Raw genomic sequence first — 21256 nt, 5'->3', positions numbered from 1 at the left:
GGGGTTCATCGTGTACAGAGCTGTCATTTGATTTGCTCCTACTTTACAACTCAGGTAACCTTTGACTCCCAGAGATCGGGTAAGCAGGGCAGGCATTATCCTGAGGCTGGGGGTGGGGTGGGGTGTGTGGAACATGTGCCCAGGGACCACTGGGCACGATCCCCACAGCCAAACAGGGTCTCCCAGGGCTGTTGCCTCCTGAGGAATGTTCTGGTCTCTCCCCGCCACTCTGCAGAGACCACACGGCAGCCATGGTGGTCCAGAGCCGCAGAGTGAGCCTTCCCTTCAAGTCAAGAATGCAGGCTTGGAAGGTTGACAGGCCTGGGTGTGGCCTCGGCCAGTGCTCGCGCACGAGCCATAGCCCCTCTTCTCTATCCCAGCCTTCCGAACACCCTTCCAGCTCTGGGAACCCATGCTGGTCAGGAGATGCCTTGTGGAAAATTGGAGATGGAGCTGGACTGTGAAGGATGGTAGAATTTTTTTTAACATTTTTAATTTTTAATTTGCAACAAAATATATATAGATTTTTTTGACAGGAGAAAGTAGAAGCCTCCTGCATCACCCCCGCACCAGAGCCCTCTCCCACGCCTGCTTGTTCCTGCCAGTGCCTGATCCACATGCCCACCAGGGTCTTGCCATGCTAATGTAGTCTGCAGTGGGGAGAGAGGTCTTCTCTGGGACCCTCGATGTTCTGTGCTCCCAAAGATTCAGAGGAGGGAACTTGTGCTGCTCTCTGAAATCACAGGAAGATTTTTCTTTTCTTTCTTTTTTTTGCGGTACGTGGGCCTCTCACTGTTGTGGCCTCTCCCGGTGCAGAGCACAGGCTCTGGACGCGCAGGCTCAGCGGCCATGGCTCACGGGCCCAGCCGCTCCGCGGCATGTGGGATCTTCCCGGACCGGGGCACGAACCCGTGTCCCTTGCATCGGCAGGCGGACTCTCAACCACTGCGCCACCAGGGAAGCCCTTTTCTTTTTTTTGAAGGGGAGTGACCTCTGCTCCTTCAGGGAGTTGGGGGTGGGAAATGACAGGCAGGTGGCCATAGTATAACGAGAGGTTGGATCAAAATCTCCAGTCCCCTGCCCCCAGCACTGGCCTCTTTCCTTGTTCTCCCCACGCCCACCCCAGCTCCATTCCATAGTCTGGGTCCAGTCAGATGCTCCTGAGCTCAAATGCTGCTCCAGCGCAAAGCAGCCGCGTGATCTTGGACAGCGACCTGACCCCTGTGGGCCTCAGTTTCCTCATTTGTACCGTGAGTGTGTCCACGGTGAGGCTTAATTGTAAGCAAGCTCCTGGCTCCCTCAGCACAGAGCCCGACGCGGAGAAGAGCTCCCCGCAAGGTAGCGGGCGGCATCATGGGTTCCGGGAGGGGGCCAGAGCACAGGTGGGGTGGGGTGGGGGTCGCCCGGGAGTCCCGCCGCCCGGCCACCGGGTCGCCGCCCTCTGCGTGGTGACGGCAGCGGATAAGGCTCTCGCCGCATCCCGGGCAGCGCCCCCACTCGGCGCCCGGCACGGAACTGGTGCGGGGCTGGGCCGGCCCGGAGGAGCCGGAGGGGCGGGGCCGCCGCGCCAGCTCCCCTCCCCGCCGCCCGTCGCCTTCTCCTCCTCGCGCTTCCCGGGCTCAGAGCGGCGGCAGCAGCGGCCGCGGCAACAGCTTTGGCTCCGGCTCCTCCCGCTCCCGCTCCGGCCCCGCTCGGCCCCACTTGCCCGGGCCCCGCGCCCCGACCCCGCCGCCGCGCCTGCCGGGGGCCTCGGGTGCCCCCGCCGCCCGCCTCACGCTGAAGTTCCTGGCCGTGCTGCTGGCCGCGGGCATGCTGGCGTTCCTCGGTGCCGTCATCTGCATCATCGCCAGCGTGCCCCTGGCGGCCAGCCCGGCGCGGGCGCTGCCCGGTGGCGCCGACAACGCCTCGGCCGCCTCGGGCGCCGCCGCGTCCCAGGGTCCGCAGCGCAGCCTTAGCGCGCTGCACGGCGCGGGCGGCTCGGCCGGGCCCCCAGCGCTGCCCGGGGCTCCGGCGGCCAGCGCGCACCCGCTGCCGCCCGTGCCCCTCTTCAGCCGCTTCCTGTGCACGCCTCTGGCGGCTGCCTGCCCGTCGGGGGCCGAGCAGGGGGACGCGGCGCCGAGCGAGCGCGAGGAGCTGCTGCTGCTGCAGAGCACGGCCGAGCAGCTACGCCAGACGGCGCTGCAGCAGGAAGAGCGCATCCGCGCCGACCAGGACACCATCCGCGAGCTCACCGGCAAGCTGGGCCGCTGCGAGAGCGGCCTGCCGCGCGGCCTCCAGGACGCCGGTCCCCGGCGCGACACCATGGCCGACGGGCCCTGGGACTCGCCCGCGCTCATCCTCGAGCTGGAGGACGCCGTGCGCGCCCTCCGGGACCGCATCGACCGCATCGAGGTGAGCGCCGCGCCACGCGCCGTCGGGACCTGGCCGGGGAGTGGGAGGGGCCGCTCGAGGGAGTCGAGAGCGTCCCGGGGTCCCGCCGCCACCGCCGGCTGAGGGACCCTGGGGAGCCCCCGCGAGTCTCGGAGCCTCGGGTTTCCGTCTGTGCAAAGGGGATGGTTGGTCTTGCCTCCCAGGGGGAGAAGGGAGGAGTCCGGTAGCGCACACAGGCCGGAGACTGACACTGTGACTAAGGCACAGGAGGCATACGGGAAAGGCTCGCTCCACATCCTTTTTCCTCTGTAAGCCTCAGTTTCCGAGTCTGTAAAATGGGTATAACGGTGTCCACCTGTAGTGTGGATTGATGAAAATGTAGGTACGTGAAAATGCTACGCACGAACTAGGACCTCGTTAAATGTCCGTTTTATTTCCTTCTTTCAGACACCCCCAAAGCTGCACCAGCCACACACTCAGTCCCTATGGTCAGAAGATAGGAACGCTGTCCAAGGGTCTCAGGGTCCTCCTCTCCTGCGGAAGAGCAGGAAACAGTGTCTCATAAGCCAAATGTGGGTGCCCCTCACCGCCTCCACCGCTAAGCCCCCCACCTGGGCTCGGACCAGGGCTTGATAGCAGGAGCTCAGATGGTGGTAGCCCAGACAAAATGCCTGGAAGCCGGCAGCTGTAGGGTGGGGGCTGAGTGAAGAATAGGGTCCCACCTGGGTCTCTCCCCCTACACTCACCTTTTTCAGATGTTCCTGGCCCAGGCTCAGGATCAGACAGAAGGGGTCCAACAGGGGGAATCCGCTCTTGGCTGTCCTGTGATCCTGGGCCAGCCATTTCTCCTTTGAAGCTGCCAGACCCCTACCTCCCTGTGAGAACTTATTTGGGGCCACCTGGAGGGGAAGCTGGACACACTAGGTAGGACAGACATCTGGAGACACTGACCACCCCCAGCCATCCACGACTTCAGACTGCAGGGAAGGGGGTTAGCAACAAAACTGGATCCGTGGAAGGAGGGGGGAGAAAGAGGCCACAGCACCAGCTGCCCCCTTTATTACCTCCTTCGAAACTGAGCGCAGCTGTCAAAGGGAGGAGAATGGCTGGAAGGAAGGAAAGACAGGGACTTCTCCCTCTCCATGGCTTTCTCAGTTACATCCCTGGCCGAGCAGCACAGGAGATGCTGCTGGTATGGAAGGTTGGCCGTGCCCATGGCCCAGTGGCCCTCCAGAAAGTCCATGTTGGTGTCAGCACCCACCCTGCAGGGTGTCAGAGCACAGCCAGGCAGCTATCACAGCCAACCCCAAACCTGGGGCTCAGAGACCTCCTAAGGTGAGTGACAGAGACAGGAGGAAAGCCCAGAGTCTTACCTGCTGGCAACATCCCTTTTCCCACTCCAGCTCTGGGGATTTCTAGGATAAGAGCTGAGAGCAGGAAAATAATCAGGGAAACACGGAAAGTCAACAGTGAAGGGAAGTCTCAGTTTTCCTCACCTGTAAAATGGGGACAGTATTAGCACCTACCTCATTGGAGTGTTAGGAGGATTAAGTGAGTTAATCTTTTTGGATTGCTATTTTTAACATTAAGCTCTAATATTACCAATTATTTAAATAGCCAAAATTTAAAATGGGAACAAATCCTCCTTTTAGAAATAGATTTTATTAATGTAAAAAAAAAAAAAGATCTGGTCTTCAATAAACTTCCCCTTGCCTGCCCTAGTCCCTGCCCCCACACCCAGATGGCGCCCGTGGTTCCTCCCACGTCTGGGGCTGGCAGGGCTGGGCTTGCCCTGGACCTGCACCTGTGCATTTGGCAGGGTGGGCTCCCTTCCGGTTAGCCCGCTGAGGTTGGGGGTATCCTGGTGGCTGGGATTTGGCACCAGGTCAGCCTCCTAGGTGGGGGAGTCCTGCTTCCCTATACGCACTCCTGCTTTCTGAGTGCAGTGGACGTGGAGGGGCTGCCTGTCCTTCTGAGCCTGGCAGCCCCCAGAGCCAGTCTCTTTGGGGTGTTTGGCAGGGGTCAGGGTCTGGAGCCCGACAGACTCGGGGTCAGACTACTGGTCTCAGCTGGACCCCATGCACCTTTTAGCCACTGACTAGTTTTTCCCTTGCCTTCTCATCCAAAAGCCTCAGAAGGATGCCCCCAGGTTTTCAGGGTGTACTTTCTCACCACTAGTCTCTCTCCCACTTTGGTACACTGAAAGTGCTCGTGGTGACGTCACCACAGTTGATAGATTGAATGGGAATGTTTCAGTCCTTATCTTGCTGGACCCCTCTCCAACATCTGACCCCATTGATCATCCCCGCCTACGAATCTCCATGCGGTTGGCTTCTAGGTACCTGTCACCTGCCCCTCCACCCTCTCTGCTTCTCTGTCCCCTCTTGGGTCCTCCTCCTGTAACATGTGTGCCCCTCCTGGCCTTCCTCTCACTTTCCCTGGGTGAACTCAGCCACACGCTGAGGCTTTCCAACACCATTCCACCGTGATGCCCCAAGCCAACTTCGTCTCCAGCCCAGGTTTCTCTCCAAGCTTCAGACCAATAGATCCAGCTGCTTCCTGAGCACCTCCCTCTGGATGTCCCACCAACCCCCTACCTTCATCATGTCCCAACCTGGACTCAGGTGCGCTCTGAGAAGCCCTGCTTGGCTCCTCCCCTCCCCCCACTTCAGTCGGCCTCGGCCTCATCTCTCCGCAGCTCCTTGCAGCAGCCTCCATGCTGGTCTCCCACCTGCCCAGACACACCCCTCCATCCCTCCTCCTCCAGGCAGCCCCAGGGATCTTCCTTAAGCCCACCCCGTGGGGCTCCCCTGTGGTGCACACTCAGCCTGCCCCCAGGCTGCCATTTTGTATCTGGCCCATCTCCCAGTTTCTTCTTCTTCTGCCTAGATTACCCCCAACATATCCATACTCATCATTTAAGTCTGCTCTGAGTACACCTCCTCCTAGAGGCCTTCCCTGCTCACCCTCTGTCTCCTTCCTACCCCCACCCCTGCACATCTCAGCACACCCCTGCTCACCTCTCTGCATCCCTCCCTTCCCCACCCCACTGGGCTGACTACCAAAGGGGAGGAAAGGTCCCCCTCGCCCACCCTCTCTCCACAGGCCTCAAGTTGGAGTCACACTTGAGGGCTTAGGAGAAATTGTTTGTCTTCTATGTTTTTATCTTTGTTGTTATTTTTGTTGTTAATTGAAAAAATGTCAGAAGATTTCAGGGGGAATTATATTTAATTCCACCATTTTATTCGTTTTTGCAGCCCCCCTTTTGGTCCTTTATCCAAGTGTAGACATTGTTCCTGAGTTGCCGGGTTGCTGGTAATTACCATTTTAATGATGCCCATAATATCCTCACATCCATCTCAGGCTCCACCATCCATCAATCCTTTGACCGTCTCCTGTTGCTGGAGATGTAGGTTGTTTCCAATTATTTTTGCTTCTAGATGCTCATTGCAGGATCGATTTCATGCAGATAGTTGTTTGTTTTTTTCTTTTTAAGTCTGTTGAAGTATTTGTTTAGGCTGAATTCCCAGGAGTGGTATTACTGGGTCAGATGCTATTGACTTTTATGGCTGTGGCCAAAAACCACTTTTCAAAAGGACCATTTATGGGGCAGCCAGCCATGTATGCATGTTACAGTGTTCTGTTTTTGCACTAATTTATGTGTAAAATGAAATTTCAAGATAGATTTAAGCAGCAATTTTTGGACATAAGTCACATTCTTAATCCTGCCTGGCAAGCTAGTTGCCTCCCCTCATCTTGGGGTGGAAGCCATGAAAAGGAACACCCTGATGATGGTCGCAGAGGCTCCTGGACTTAATAACAATTATAGCTCATGCTTCCTGAGCACTTACCATGTGTCAGGTGCTGTTCACTATCTCATTTAATCCTGATAAAATCTCCATGAGGAAGGTACTATTCTATCCCCCTTTCACAGATGAAGAAACCAAGGTTCAGAGAGGTTAAGAAACCGGCCCAAGTTCACACAGCATTGGAACCTGGATCTGACCCTGTTAGTGTTTGGCTCCAGAGCTCTTGTTTTTCATCATTAGCTCTAGATCCATCTGGAGGGGTCAGACCTCACCTATCTTCAGGAGAGTGAGAAACACAGGTGAGGGAAGTGCCTCTTGTTGGAGAGTGCCCTGGACCACTTCTGCCTCAGAGCGTATAGAACGAGAGTGATGAGGGCCAGTCCTCAAAGGCTTGTCGTGCTGGCTGGCAAGATAATCAGGAGGCTGAAAACAATAAATAATGACAACAAGTGACGTTTATTAGGCACTTACTATGTACATGTTAGCTTATTCAGTCTTCAGACCTATGAAGCAGGCTGTATGCATTCCCATCTTTCAGATGAAGAAATGGAGGCTCGTAGAGTCTGGAGGAACCAGAGCCAGACAAGTCACCTCCCGCCCTCCCCACCCGCGGCTTCCGTTTCCCCTTCATAAAATGGTCAGTGGGCAGATGCTCCCTAAGCACCTTGCAGCTCTACATATTCACTGAAATAGGAAGGCTGGGTGGCGTAAAGTTGAGTTCTTCTTGCTTGTGACCTTAGGCTAATCACTTTCTCTCTCGGGGCCTCATGTTTTTAATCTGTAAAATGGTTAGGAGGGGCTGGGTTTGGTCTGGGCCCTTTGGGCTCTAAATTCTGAGTTCTTGGGCCGATGTTTCCTGATTAGGAATTGTAGTGGGGAGTATGCAGATTCCACGTTTATGTGGCCCCCGACTCCCCAGCCACACACTCTCAGACCGCCAGTTCCTCAGCGGAGTCTGCAGATAAAGCGGCTTATAGAATCTTTTGGTGCCTTTTTAAAAGTCTGTTGGTTGCTTTTGCTTTCCTCTTACATTCCTGCCCACCCTGGAAGCTTCTGCTCTGCAGGGGCTGGTTCCCTTGACCCTGCCTCTTTGGCCACAAAAGGGGCCAGCAGAGTGCAGTGAGAGAGCTTCTGCCCATCGGCCTTTTGTTGGAGGACGTGGAACCTAGTGCCCTCTAGGCCACCTGCAGACCCCGACGGCCCCTCTCCCTGTGGCTGGCCTCCCCCCGTCTCTAGGTGGGGCATCCATACTGAGAAGCCCTTAACCCCTCCTCCTGCCAGTGTGGAACCTGCATTCTAGCAAGAAACCTTGGTTTTAAAAAACCCAGCTCTGCCACCTGCTCATCGTGACCTCAGAAAATTCCTTCTTCTCTCTGCTCCTGTTTCCCCATCTGTCAGATGGAAGCGTGGGCAGGACACCCAGAGAACCCCTCTTTCTCTGTCATCCTGTGCCCTGGAGGCCTCTCATCGCTGGCAGGCCCTCGCCTGGGAAAGGAGACCCTTCCTGCCATTCCAAGCCTGGCACGAGCTGCTTGGGCGGAAGACAGGGACTTACCTGTGGGCCTTTTTTTTTTTTTTTTTTTAAGGTATATCTTACATTCAATATATGTAAGAGCTCACATATCTTACTTTAAAAAGACACAAATCTTAAGTGTACAGCTCAGTGAAAATTTATGTATGGCTGCATCCATGAAAGCACCACCCACATAAGAGTCAGGACATTTCTGGCACCCCAGAAGGCTCCTTTGTGACCCCAAAGTCCATACTTCCCCAGAGGTACCACTGTTCCAGTTTCGGTCACTGTAGGTCAGTTTTCTCTGTGTTTGAACGTCACTCAGATCGACTCAGAGAAGCTGCACCCCTTTGTGTCTGGTGTTCTCTTTCAACATTGTCTGACCTTCAGTCGTGGTGTGTGTGTCTGTGGTTCGTTATTTTTCAGTGCTGTGTAGTGTTTCAATGTGTGGAGATACCCTATTCCTCTGTGGATGGGCATTTGGGTTGTTTCTGGTTTGGGGTTATTACGGATAAAGCTGCCGTGAATGTACTTGTGATATCTCTAGTTGGCTAAAAGTCCTCATTTCTCCTGGATGTATCCCCAGGAGTGGGATGCTTGGGTCCCAGGAGAGGCATATATTTAGCATTGGGAGTTTCTGCCAAACGCTTTTCCAAAGTGGCAGTGAGTGTTTGCACACCCACCTGCTGTGAAGCTTGTCAACCTTGCTACGGTCATTTTAAAGACACTCCCCGTCCTGGTGGGTGTGTAGTGAACTCATTGTGGTTTTAATTTGTATGTCTCTGATGACTCATGATGTTGAGCACCTTTTCACATGTTTTTTGGCCATTTTGTGAAGACCTTGCCTGTGGGAGGTGGACCGAGATCAGTGGCTGGTGTCCCCCACCCCCCCACCCCCGAGTGACAATGCCGTTGGATTTCCCAAGACAGTTGGGCACGTGATCCCTCCTGAACTCGGGACAGAGATCGAGGCAGCCAACCCGAAGCGGAAGCTCTTAGGTGCCCCCCACACCCCTCGTTTGACTCCAGGGGAAGCTGAGGCTCAGAGAGGCTGAGTGACTTGCCCAAGACCACACAGCACGGCAGAACTGAGCCAAGATGACAGCCGGGATTTTCTATGAAAATGGGCTGAGGGTGGGGTCCTCAGCCTCTGCTGCAGATTCTTGGCCAGGGCCCAGAAGGTGTGTGGGCAGGCAGGGCCTGAGAGAGAATTTTGTGGCAGCTTGACAGGGAGTACTTGAAGGGAGAAGAGAAGGGGCCTGGGGTTGGGATGCCTAGTCACTTGTTCTGGGGCCTCAGAGCCCAGGAGGGTGTATGGGCACACCCTCTGTGAGCCATCTCCCCTTCCTCCGGCCTCCTCCCCTCCCACACACCGACTGGCCTGACCTGGCACCCTTGGTGCACAGAGGTCCATTTGTCTTCTTTCCATTCCAGCTGCAAATTGGCAGTGGGGACCAGAACAAAGATCAGTCCGGCCTCTGCCACCTGCTCTCCTGCCCCTTCCCTGCCAGGGTTAGATGGAGACAGAGCAGCCCGCTGGGCCGGCTCCTGGGGAGGAAGGCGGGAGCAGGACAGCCCCTCTGAGAGGCCTTCTCCGACTCACCATGCCCCCGCCGCCCCACAGAGAGCTTCTTGCCGGTGCTGTCACTGTCACAGCTCCCAGACAGCCTCCCCCCAGCTGAGAGCGCTGCTGTGGCCGGCGCTGGCCTCATTTGCCTAGGGAACCACAGCACCTTGCAGTTAGTAAGAGGCATCAGGGCTGAGCGCGCCCTCTGTGCCAGCCTGTTCTAAGGGCCTTACAACTTAGTCCCATGAGAACCATGGGACCGTTACTCTCCCCATTTCACAGATGAGGAAACCGAGGCTCAGAGGGGTAAGAACCTTGGTTAAGAACCAAGGCTCGGAGAGGTTAAGAACCTTGAAATCTGGGATTTCAATCCTTAGCAGTCTGGCTCCAGGGCCCACATCCACACAGTTACTACTCACCATGCTCTCCTGTTCTCTCAGTAATAGCAGGAAATAATAATGGTTTTGACTCTCTATCAGCCATTTTTATATGCCAGGCTTTACATATTTTTTCATTTTGTATATCCTAAGATGTAGATACTGTAATTATCCCCATTTTACAGTTGAGGAAACCGAGGGTCAAAGGAGTTGAGCAGCTTGCCCGGGGCCACAGATCCAGTAAGTGGGGAGCCTGGGAATGACACGGGCCTGTCTGACCTGAGAGTCATGCTGGTACCCATGGCATCGTGTTGCCACAGCACATGTTGACAGATGGATGCGTGAATGAGTGAATTAATGAGTGAGTGAGGACTCACAGTTCCTCCAGAGACACCCTCTTTCCCTTTCCCTTTGGCGCATCTTAGCTGAGCCGTCAGGGAAGCTGCCATCTGGAGGGTGAGGAGGCATTGGCCAGAGGAGGTGGGATGGGGGTGGGAAGAGTGTTCTCGGCAGAAGGAACAGCATGTGCGGAGGCCCTAGGGTGAGAGGGAGCTGGGGACTTTCAGTCGGAATGAAGTGTAGCCTCTGGGGGTGCGTAAGGGCTGAGATTAGAGGGGCGGGGTATTTACTGGTGGGAGAAGGGAGCTCTTGCAGGATTTCAAGCAACCTGCTTGGATTTGCAGTTAGGTGCCTGCCTCTGGCTCCTGTGTGGAGAAGGGCCAGCGTCGGAGCCTCACGATGGTGGCCTGGGCTGGGGTGGGGGACGCAGGAGCCGAGTGAGGCTACGGTTAAGATTCAGGGTTACATTCCACCCTCAGAGACTCTGCTTTTGGATTTTCCCCCATTTTTTTAGAAGAAATTGATTGTGAAGTACCTCAGAGATATACAAAGGTATAGAGACTACCATCCAGGTCCCCACCCAGGCTCAAGACCCAGACGAGTTGCAAACAGCTGATGCCCCTCAGCGTCTCCCTCAGGTGACAGAGGGTCACCACTGTCCCGAATTTGCATTTATCTCTCCGTGCATTCCTTCATGCTTTTGTATATACGTGATCTAGTTTGGAATTTTTGCAACTTTGTGTGAATGGCATCTAACTGTTCTTCTGTAACTTGCTTTTTTTCTCAATATAATGATTCAAAAAAAGATTTATGGGTGGAGGGGAGGCCCCTGCACGAGATGTTTCAGTAGGTATTAAACATACATGTGTAAGTAGTAATAACCATAATAATAACTGACGCATAGCACGTCACGTGCCAACTCTAAGGGCGTTATATCTATTAACTTATTTAATTCTCACTACAATGCTATGAGATAATATTATTTTTGTACCTTTTTTTGCTGATGGGGAAACCGAGGCATGCCAGCTTTACATAACAAGGTCACTGGGCTGGTGGAGCCTGGGTGTGAGCCCGGGCCGACTCACACAGGACTTGGGGGCTGAGCAGATGTGGGAGATAGGAGGCCTGACCCACACCGCTGCCGCCGGGCCTGCTCTCTTGCCACCCTGCCCTGCTGCCCCTGGAGCTGGGCCTTGTGCTGTCTGGGCGGGGGTGAGCTGTGCAGAGGGTGGGACCTTGACCCCAAAATCCAGCACCTTCCCTCTGCTCCCTCAAGGAAAGGAGTTGTCCCCACTGGGGACAAGGTGGTAGGGTCTTCCCCACGACCTCTAGCCTCAGAGCCACCCTGCGTAGGCAGGTCCCTCGCATCCAGGCCCCTCTGTGGAGTTGCCCCGAGGCACGGTCTGACACCACCTGCCATATCCTCCCAGCCTTCTCACGGCACTAAAACCTCTTCTGCTGGCCCTTGAGGCAGGCAGTGCAGCCGACACCGTGCCCATTCGGCAGACCAACGAACTGTCAGGGTAGGCGTGAAGAATGGAACAGGTTCTGGAATCAGAAGGGGCTGGACTGGGGTCCTGGGTCTGCGACTTCGCAGCGGTGTGACCTCAGGCAGATGACTTCACCTCTCTGAGCCTCTGCTCTCTCGTCTGTAAAGTGGGCCTCCTTACTTCCCCAGGTTGGCGAGAGGGGTTGTGGAATGTTTGCACAGTGCTTCTGGAGTGCAGGGCCTGGCACGCGGTGCGTGGCAAGGAGGACAGCTGCCTCTGTTGGCCTCTTGTTACTGAGCGCTAATGAGCCCGGCACATTACCTGAGCTGGACCCGAATGCTGGGCTCTGGCTCCAGACCCCACCCTGGACTCCCAGCACGACAGGAGTGTGTTCTGAGCCCCCATCAGGACCCTCGTGGGGTGATGGCATCATCGTCTCCCTATCGTCTTGTGCTGGGGGCCCACTTGGCATCAGGCCGAGCCCACGCGGCACAGCCCGCGCCCGCAGCAGATGGGAAAGTGGGGGGAGTCATGTTCTTCTGATTCAGACGTTGGGGTGGGGAGGGGGCCACACAGGATCCAGTAAGCCCACCTCCTCCCTGGCCTTCCTGCAGAGCTGGCGGCTCTGACAAAAGAACAGCTTGTGTGCCCACCTCCCTCGGCCTGCGCAGTGTCTCCTCGCAACAGCATTTGTGTAAATAGCACTTGACGTCCTGTTCCTTCCTGGCAGGTCTTTCTCGCTCCAAGGGAGGAAGACGCTTTGCTAGAGAGAGGAGGCTTTGGCTCCAGAAGGGTCAGCTTTGCCCAGCCCCATCACTGTAGAAAATTCAAAAGGACTTCTGCCTCGGTTTCCCCATCTGTGAAATGGGGACACTAAGAGTACCATCCAAAACAAGTGGCTGTGAGGATTCACGAGGAAATACATGGAACGTGCCGAGGGCGGGCCTGGTACACTGTTCTTCAGAGGTGTGCCCCTCATGCCCAGCTAGGCCCAGTGGAAGGAGGGAAAGTGAGGCTGGAATGGTGCTGGGGCCGAGGAGACCCAGCCCCGGCCCTCCCAGTGCTGATGTGGAAGGCAATCCATGAGCTAATTGCCTCAGCCCAAGGTTTCCCGAAAGTCCAGCTGCCTCAGATGCAGTGGGTGGCTGGCCCTATCGCTCCATAAGCTGTCTGTGGTCAAGGGAAGATTCTGGAGGTAGCGAGCTCCCCATCAGCTGATGTATACAAGCCTCACAGTGTGCATTCTGCTTTTACAGTCCACGAGGACCTGTTACTTCCACTGTTCCATCCTTACATCTGTCCTGTGGATGGACAGAGTGGGGCCCGTTGTCCCCGTTTTACAGAAGGGGAGACTGAGGCTTTGCGTTTAGTCAGCACCAGAGTCAGGATTCATACAGGGAGCCCCCCGGATAGTGGAAAGTGAAGATTAGTGTAACATGGGTGGGGCCGGGTGTACCGAGCAGCTTATCCATCCGTGCCCCGCCCCCCTCACCTGGCCTTCCCACCTGGTGGGCCAGAGCAGGCGTCTTGATGGGTGGGTGGCTGTGTCCTCTCTCATGGGACTCTGTGAGGGATAAAGTGGCCCATGCCGGGCCAGGCTTGGGCTCCCCTGATCACAGCCCCGCGAGCCAAACACTCCAAGTCCCCACTTTATAGAGAAGGACAAATGACACCAGAGAGGTTAGCCCACCTGCCGCCGCTGTTGGGGTGGAATGGAGGAACCAAGTGTCAGTCCCTCCAACTCCTCAGCGCAAGGTCACGTCACTGTCTGTGGTGGCCGCTCCCTTCTCTCAGGCGCTGAGTGTGGCAGTGCCACTCTGCCTGCACTGCCCTCCCCACCCCCAGCACTTTGAAGCAGGGGGCACATTTATCCCCTCATCACATGGAGCTCAGAGAGGCTAAGGGAACTGCCCAATGTCACACAGCAAATGACCAACAAGGCCAGGATTGGGCCAGTGAAGCTGGGAGGGGTCTTCTGCACTTGCCCTGAGCTGTGGGGCCATCCCTGCAGGCACGTGGCACTCAGGGAATGCTAAGCTGTGCTCTTGGTTTTCTGTTTGGCCCTCGGCTGTCTCTTCAGCACCTGGTGCAGTGCCGAGCCCGTAATAGGTGCTCACTGGATATTTGCTCGGTGCAGGAGTCATGAGAATTCAGTGAGCTCAGGTCTGGGGCTAAGCCTGTGGTCAAGGCCCAGGGCAGGTGGAGTGGGAACCACCAGGGCCCCTGGGCAGTGAGGAAGCATTGGGCTGTCAGTAGGGAGCGTGGAGGAGGAAAAAAGGGAGATGGGGGACAGGGATGGTCAAATTTGGCTCCTAGAAGCTCACTGAATTATTAATTTCCTACCCACGTTCCTGTGATGTGTCTGCCAGAGGCTGCCCCCCCACCGGAGTCAAGACTCGTGGCCTCACCTGCATTCCTCCACCCCAGAAGGGGCTTCCTCCAGCAGGGGAGGGGAAAGGAGAGGTGCCCTGGCTTCTGCCCCAGTTCTTCCCGCTGGGGTCTTAAGACAGGAAAAAGGGGGACTCTAAACACGTTGTCCTCATCCTGGGCAGGATGGGGGTGTCAGAGACCACCCTGGAACACGCTGCCTTAGACAGTAAGTGCAGTAAATAGACTCTGTTCATGGGCATTTACCGCATGTAATCATCCCCACAACCCTTCTGAATAGGTACCGTTGTCCCGTGTTGCATGAGAGGAACCAGGGGTTCAGAGAGATGGAGGCATTTGCCCCAGGCCACACAGCAGGTTGGTTCTCATGCTGGATTTTAACCCTGGGCTGTATGCCTCCAGAGTCTGTGATCTTAACCACATGCTAACCTGAAGCGGCCGCAGGAGCAGTATTCCAGAAGCCCCTGATTTGTGTCCCCCCGGGTCTGCCCAGTGTTCGCACAGAGCCTTGCACCCCCTTAGAGAAGCTTGACATGTGACTAAGTGAAGACAAAGACACTCCACCCCTTCAGGGCCCATGGGGATATAGCCTGCCCACGATGAAGGACTCAGTAGTGGCTCTCAACCCCCAACTGCACGTTCGACCCCCCAGGGGACTATTACAGCTCTCTACTGCCAGCTCCCCACCCCACCATATGCTGAGCCGTCCTGAGGGCAGAGGCCAGCCTGCTTTCAGCTCCCCATCACACATCAGCACTGGAAGCAGCCTGCTAGACACCAGTACACGTTTGTTGCCTGGAGCTGGTATTGCCATCCCATTTTACATATGGGGAAGCTGAGGCTCACCTGGGGTCACTCAGCAGGGGTAGTGGGCATCTCTGGGCCCTTTGTCTCTTTCCTTCCTCCCTCCAAGTGACCTCGTGGTCCCTTTCTGTGCCCCGTGAGCAGCAGGAGCTTCCAGCCCGGGTGAACTTCTCAGCGGCCCCAGCCCCTGCGCCCATGGTGCCCACCGCCCTGCACTCCGAGATGGACGAGCTGGAGGGGCAGCTGCTGGCCAAGGTGCTGGCGCTGGAGAAGGAGCGCGTGGCCCTCGGTCACAGCAGCCAGCAGCAGCGGCAGGAGGTGGCGAAGGAGCTGGACGCCCTGCAGGACCGTGTAGCGGAACTGGAGCGCGGTGGGTCCTGAGCCCCACAGAGGGCGTGGCAGGCGAGGCCTTGGTCCTCAGATGGGTCCTCAGGGTGGCAGATTCACTCAGAAAGCATTTTCATGCTCTCCAGAGGCTAAAGCTAGATGGGATGGTGGGGAAGAGGCTGTGAAACACAAGAGAGAATAATTGGGAGAGGGCGTTATCATTATTGTTAACAGGTAGCATTTTCTGGCCCTTATTGTATTCTGGGAGTGGGCTAAGTACTTGATTCATCAGCTGGTTTAATCTTCACAGACCATACAGGGGTGGTAGTGTTATTATCCCCATTTCACAGCTGAGGAATATAAGGCTCAGAGAGGTCAAGTGACTTGCCCAAGGTCACACAGCCAGTAAGTAGCGGATCTAGACCTTAAACCAGGTCTGACTCCAAAGTCCATGCATTTAACCACCACCACAATAGCACCTTCAATGTCAGAATTTTGTTATTTGTTTAACACCTGGGGCTGGCACCGCCGGGGGGGGTCAGAAAAACATGACATATTGGACAGTGTACAGGTGTGAGCATCAGGGGACCTGGCTCCTCATTCCACGGCTGTCACTGGCTTGCTCTGTCGCCTTGGAAGCTCACCTCCTCTCCCCAGGCCTCATTTTCCTCATCTGAAAGATGTGGATTTAGGACTCATGAGCTCTCAGGGACCTTTCGTCTTTTAAACTTTGTGAGGAGCACCCTTAAGAGGCTTATAGATGAGTTGGGGCTACCAGGGGACTGGTAACCCTCATTCTGGAGTATGCCCTGCCCACCCCCCATCAGTGTCCACTGACCCCCCCGCCGTGTCCACCTTGCTCACCCCCTCAGGGTCCTCAGCCTACAGTCCCGCAGACGCCTTCAAACTCAGCATCCCCATCCGCAACAACTACATGTACGCCCGCGTGCGGAAGGCGCTGCCTGAGCTCTACGCCTTCAGCGTCTGCATGTGGTTGCGGTCCAGGTCGGGCGGCACTGGCCAGGGCACCCCCTTCTCCTACTCGGTGCCTGGGCAGGCCAACGAGATTGTGCTGCTGGAGGCGGGCCATGACCCCATGGAGCTGCTGATCAATGACAAGGTGAGCGGGGGGGGGGGGGGGGGGGGGGGGGGGGGGGGGGGGGGGGGGGGGGGCCCTTTCAGGAGCACCTGTACTGTGCTGGGCCCCAAACAGCTGGGCCCTTTCAGTTCTCCTGCTCAGCAGAATCAGCACACACGAAATGCCTGGTGTGTGCCAGGCTGGGTTTTGGGATTTCAAGACAAGCCAGACCTGGGGCTGCGAAGAGGAGCTCATGTCCAAGAGAGGCTGTCAGCGGTGGTGTGCCGTTTACAGAGGGGCATGCGAGGCTCACAGAGGTTCAGAGGCTTCCCCAGCGATGCAGCTATGGGAGCAGGGCTGCAAGTGTCTGCCCCCAGGGCCCTGCTCATTCTTCTGGACAAAGGACCTCTCTGGGGAGGGAGGGAGGAAGGGCGGGAGGGAGTGCTAGTGGATTCCTCGCCCCCCTCCCCCCTGCAACCAGCCCCATGCGCCTCCCCTACGTGGTGAGTAGGATACTGCCATGGTCAGGCTCTGGGCTGCATGCTAGATGTGAGGCCTCGTTCTGCCACTTACCCACTTCGTGACCTTAGACTAGTCACTTACCCTCTCCAGGCCTCACTTTCCTCATCTGTAAAGCAAGAATAACACTCTCTACCTCACAGGGCTGTGGTGAGAAATAAACGGCTTAAATACATGTAAAGGGCTTTGAGCAGAGCCTAGCATTTAACAAACTTCGATAAATGTGCCCTGTGCTAGTAAATACTTTACCCATGTTATCACCCTTGACCCAACTGCACCAGGAGGTAGACACCCTATTATCCCCATTTTGCAGATGGAAAAGCTGAGGCTCAGCTCAAATAATGCACCCTGGCCACATAGCTGGTGAAGGGGTGATGATGTGAACTGGGGTCTTGGGCTCCAGAAACCACCTCTTAATCCCTCCACTGTTCTGCCCTTGGGTCACCCATCTGCCCCATGCCCAGGACTCCCACCCCCTCACCCCTCCCCCAGCCTGGCTTCAGGGCAGGATAAGGTAGGAGGACTGGGGGGAGTGATGTGGCAGGAGCATGGTGATCAAGGGGGAAGGAAGGGGAGCATCTTATCACCCCATTCCCCCAAAATATCTTCCCCGGCCTGCCACATTGCTTTGGGTCTTGCAGGCATGGTGGTCTTTTGAGACTCCCTGAAAATGCAGGCAACACATATTGCACCCACTTGTGACCAGGCCACGGCCACAGAGAGCTGCTAGGAGTGGCTGACACCCAGCAGAACCCTGCTTAGCAGGAGGTGCCTTTCATGGGTGTCCTGAAGGAGGCGGAGGGAGATGGGCCCAGGGGACAGTGAATTTCCCTTGTAGCCCAGTAGGTCCTAAGACCACCAGGGTAGCTGGATGACATCTAGATCCTGCCTCCTGGTTCCCTTCATGCACCCCCTGGCTGCCATTTTTGCCTCTGCCCACGGTTAGCACTCAGTTCTGGTGAAAGGAATTCAGCACCCTGGACAGGGCCCAGCTCCCTGAACTTCTGGGGCCTTTTGCGCACCAACCTCACAAGCTGCTCACAGTACTCATTTTATTCCAGCCTCTGAGCCTTTGCCTCCGCCGTGCCCCCGCCACTTGCTTTGCCTCGCAGCAGAGTTGCCAGAGTCCATTGTGCTTCCAGATGTGTTTAGCTTTCACATCTTCTGTTCCCACACCCCTCTCTCCCCCTGGGCCTTCACAGCCTCTGTACCTCCCAGATGGCCCCTGTTACTCTGTCTTGTAATATCATCCCTGAAGTGCTTCCCTCCTGTGCAGACTCAGCTTTTTTTATGACCAGGACCAAATCCATACCCCCAGTGTCCAGAACAAGGCCTGGCACCAAGTAGGCCTCAGAGAATGCTGCAATAAATTGTGATCTCAGAGAACTTGGGAGATGAAAGAGCCCTTTGGGAGCCCCAAATCCAGAGGCAGCAAGTACCTTTCATATCACAGGCCAACGCTAATCAATCATCAGTGGCTTCTGAGAGCTCTGTGATGAGGAAGGTTCCTAGGGTGAGTCTAGGCTCATGATTGATTAGCCATGTCTGCCTTGGGTGGAGGAGGAGGCAGAGGTGGCTGCATATTTGCTATCCTTTTCCCAAACCCCTGACTTTACAGATGAGGAGACTAAAGCCCAGGGAGGAAAGGGCAGCCTCCCCAGGTCCCACAGGGGGTTGGTAGGCAGTGCCTGGCCTCTGAGTCTAAGGCTTGTTCTACCACTGCCAGTACTTCTTGAGCCCAGCTGTGTGCCAGGCACTGTGTGTGGTATTCAGGGGAAGGTAGGCTTGTGAGATTCAGCTCCCACCCTGCATGACTTTGCAGGCCTGTTAGAGAGTGAATAAACCACCTAGAAACAGCTGAAAACCAGCACTGAGTAGTCCCTTGTGATCTGAGTGAAGCTGCCTGATTGTACTGATATATTGTGGGGACAGAGGAAAGAGTGGTCGGAAAGACACTGAGCTGGGAGCAAGGGGAGGGTCAAGCCTTGGGTCAGTCCCTGGAAGGAGGGACACCGGTCTCCCCATTCCCCATCCCACTGCTCCAGCCTCGGGCCTTGTGGCACCTCTGACCTGGGGCTGCGGGAACCTCTTTTCAGGTGGCCCAGCTGCCCCTGAGCCTGAAGGACAATGGCTGGCATCACATCTGCCTCTCCTGGACCACAAGGGACGGGCTGTGGTCTGCCTACCAGGATGGAGAGCTGCAGGGCTCCGGTGAGAACCTAGCCGCCTGGCACCCCGTCAAGCCTCACGGGATCCTTATCCTGGGCCAGGAGCAGGTAAGGCTCAGGGCGGGATGCAGCTAGATATCCCACCCACTTAGGGCCCCTGAAAGCACAGCAGTGAGCTCTCAGTCTGGCCCAGCCACTCTGCAGATGGGCAGACTGGGTGAGACCCAGGGAGAGCAGAGACTCGCCCAGCGGGCTAGAACCTTGGGGCGGGGCTAGAACCTGGAGGGGGTGGGACTTCAGCCGGGACAGGGGGTTGACTCTCTGAGTGCCTGCCTGTCTCTCCTGCTCCCTCACTCCATGTCTCTCTTCTTTCTCTCTGCTCTTTTGGTCCAGGATACCCTAGGTGGCCGGTTTGATGCCACCCAGGCCTTCGTGGGTGACATTGCCCAGTTTAACCTCTGGGACCACATCCTGACACCTGCCCAGGTCCTGGGCATTGCCAACTGTACGGGGCCACTGCTGGGCAACGTCATCCCCTGGGAAGACAAGCTGGTGGAGGCCTTTGGGGGTGCAACGAAGGCCGCCTTCGATGTCTGCAAGGGACGGGCCAGGGCCAAGGCATGAGGGGCCGCCTCGTCCAGGGCCCCTCCCTTGCCTGCCAATTCGGGGGCCTTCCGGGGCGGGGTCACATTGCTCCCTCAGCCTACCCACATACTGGCCTCCTCTCTTGCCCCACTCCTGGCCACGCCTCCCGTTTCCGCCACCTCCGCCCACACCTCCAGAACGCCCTGCCCTTGATGGCTTTCCCCTAATCCCACTCGGATGAGAGCAAGCAGCTCAAATCAACAGGTCAAGCCTGGGGGGAGTCCAGGGCCCGGCAGTGGGTGCGTAGCAGTGCCCACGGCTCTTCCCCCTCACGGCTGCTGGCATTAGAGTGGAGCCGTCTCTCACCTCCCACTCCACCCTGTCCGTCAAGCACAACTGATTCCACTCATCTCACAGCTCCTCCCATGAGGTCGTGTATGGAGGACGGGCCCCCTGTCTCAGCGGCAGGACTGGTTATCTGCCCTCTTGTCCTCCATGCAACAGGCCTGTCCCCTTCCCTTCAGGGCCATAACAGGCTGGAGAGCTGTCCCCCAGCTGAGAGGGAATGACAGAACCATGGGCAACTCAGATTCAGCCCTCCTTTATCTTTCTACCAGCTGCCGGTCAAGGGCAGTGGGATCCTGATGGAGCCTCTCCCCCCACCCCACCCCGACCCACACCCCTCTCTTCCTCCTCTTTCCTTGTTTCTTCGTGTGCAGTGGTTTGAATGTGGGTTCCATGCCTGGCCCAGCCCCACCTCAATTTCCAGGACACCCCCTTCCCAGCTCCAGCCTGGAGAGTTAGGGACCAAGACTCCGGGAGACCAAAGGGCCATAGTCACCCCTTGCGCCCATCCACAGCTGTGCCCACTGGCACGGTCACCTCTCCCCTTCTGCAGCCAGGACAGGGCCTGGGCCACTTCAGCCTGGGCTGGGGACAGCATGGGACGGAGGCACATGCCCCAGGGGACCCACAATACCTACCCGCTCTGCATGGCCCTGCAGCCTTTGGGGGATGGAAAGAAGGAGCTGAGAGGGTAGGGAGAAGCGTGGCGTAGTGTGCCGAGCGCTGCATAGGGAGGAGGAGCCCTTGGTTCCTGGTCAGCCCTGCCGCTGACCTGCTGTGACCTGCAGGGTGACACACACCCTGCTGTGTGGTCTTCTGTAAGTCCCTGCCCTCTCCGGACTGACCTTCCTCATTTATGAACTGAGGCCCTTGCTTCCGTCGTTTCTGAGAGCTCTCCAGATCAAAAGTGAGACGGTCTGTGATTTCAGGTGGATAGGGTGGGACAAGCCTGAGAACCTGCCTAAGGACTGAGGGGCACAGCAGGGGCAGGTCCTGGGACTGGGCGGCCGATGGGATCTGGCTAGGCTGGGTCAGGGTCAGAAGCTGGCTCCAGAGAGGCAGGGGCAAGGGCAAGGGTCAAAGCAGACCAACCTCACACACGGATTGTAAAGATCAGCTCTTCTGGTTTCCCCCAGCCTGGCACCCTTGCCTATCTGAGTGTCTCAAAGGGCTGGTGGCTTCCTGGTTCCTACCCTTAAGTCCCCACCAGCTCCCCCAAGAGAGTAGGAGAATATCAGAGCTGAGAAAAGCCACCCAGTCTGACCTCTTGCTTGTACAGATGGAGAAGAGCTCAGAGAGGGCAAGTGACTTGCACAGGATCACACAGCACGATGGAGCAGAGCCAGGACTAGAACCCAGTGCCCTTTCCCCCACACCCTATTTCCTGCCCATGAGTCTTTTGAGTCCAGCCTATACCTGAGAGAATGGATATTTGAGAGGTCAGAATGCTTTCCGGCATGCCCACTGGCCCACCTTCCTTTATGAAACATACAAACATCTTGGCATTCCCACCCCCCACCCCCAGAAGGTAGGGGAGGAGAGGTGTGATCCCCGGGCACTCTGGCAGGAATGGAGAC

At 56.6% G+C, this 21256-nt stretch overlaps 1 protein-coding gene across 1 annotated transcript; it reads left to right on the top strand.

The window, feature by feature from the left end:
- Window positions 1–251: 251 nt before the first annotated feature.
- On the top strand, window positions 252–20449 carry NPTXR (neuronal pentraxin receptor). The gene is made up of 6 exons (XM_027106019.1): window positions 252–272; window positions 1459–2391; window positions 14802–15027; window positions 15857–16104; window positions 18678–18857; window positions 19143–20449. Exons 1-6 carry the CDS (start codon window positions 252–254, stop codon window positions 19371–19373), a joined length of 1839 nt encoding a protein of 612 aa, XP_026961820.1. The 3' UTR covers window positions 19374–20449.
- Window positions 20450–21256: the final 807 nt, after the last annotated feature.

This window comes from Aethalodelphis obliquidens, unplaced genomic scaffold, assembly GCF_003676395.1.
Source record: "Aethalodelphis obliquidens isolate GAN/ISIS:26980383/991018 unplaced genomic scaffold, ASM367639v1 scaffold8, whole genome shotgun sequence".
NCBI lineage: Eukaryota > Metazoa > Chordata > Mammalia > Artiodactyla > Delphinidae > Aethalodelphis > Aethalodelphis obliquidens.
This window is presented reverse-complemented; position numbering and strand designations above follow the sequence as displayed.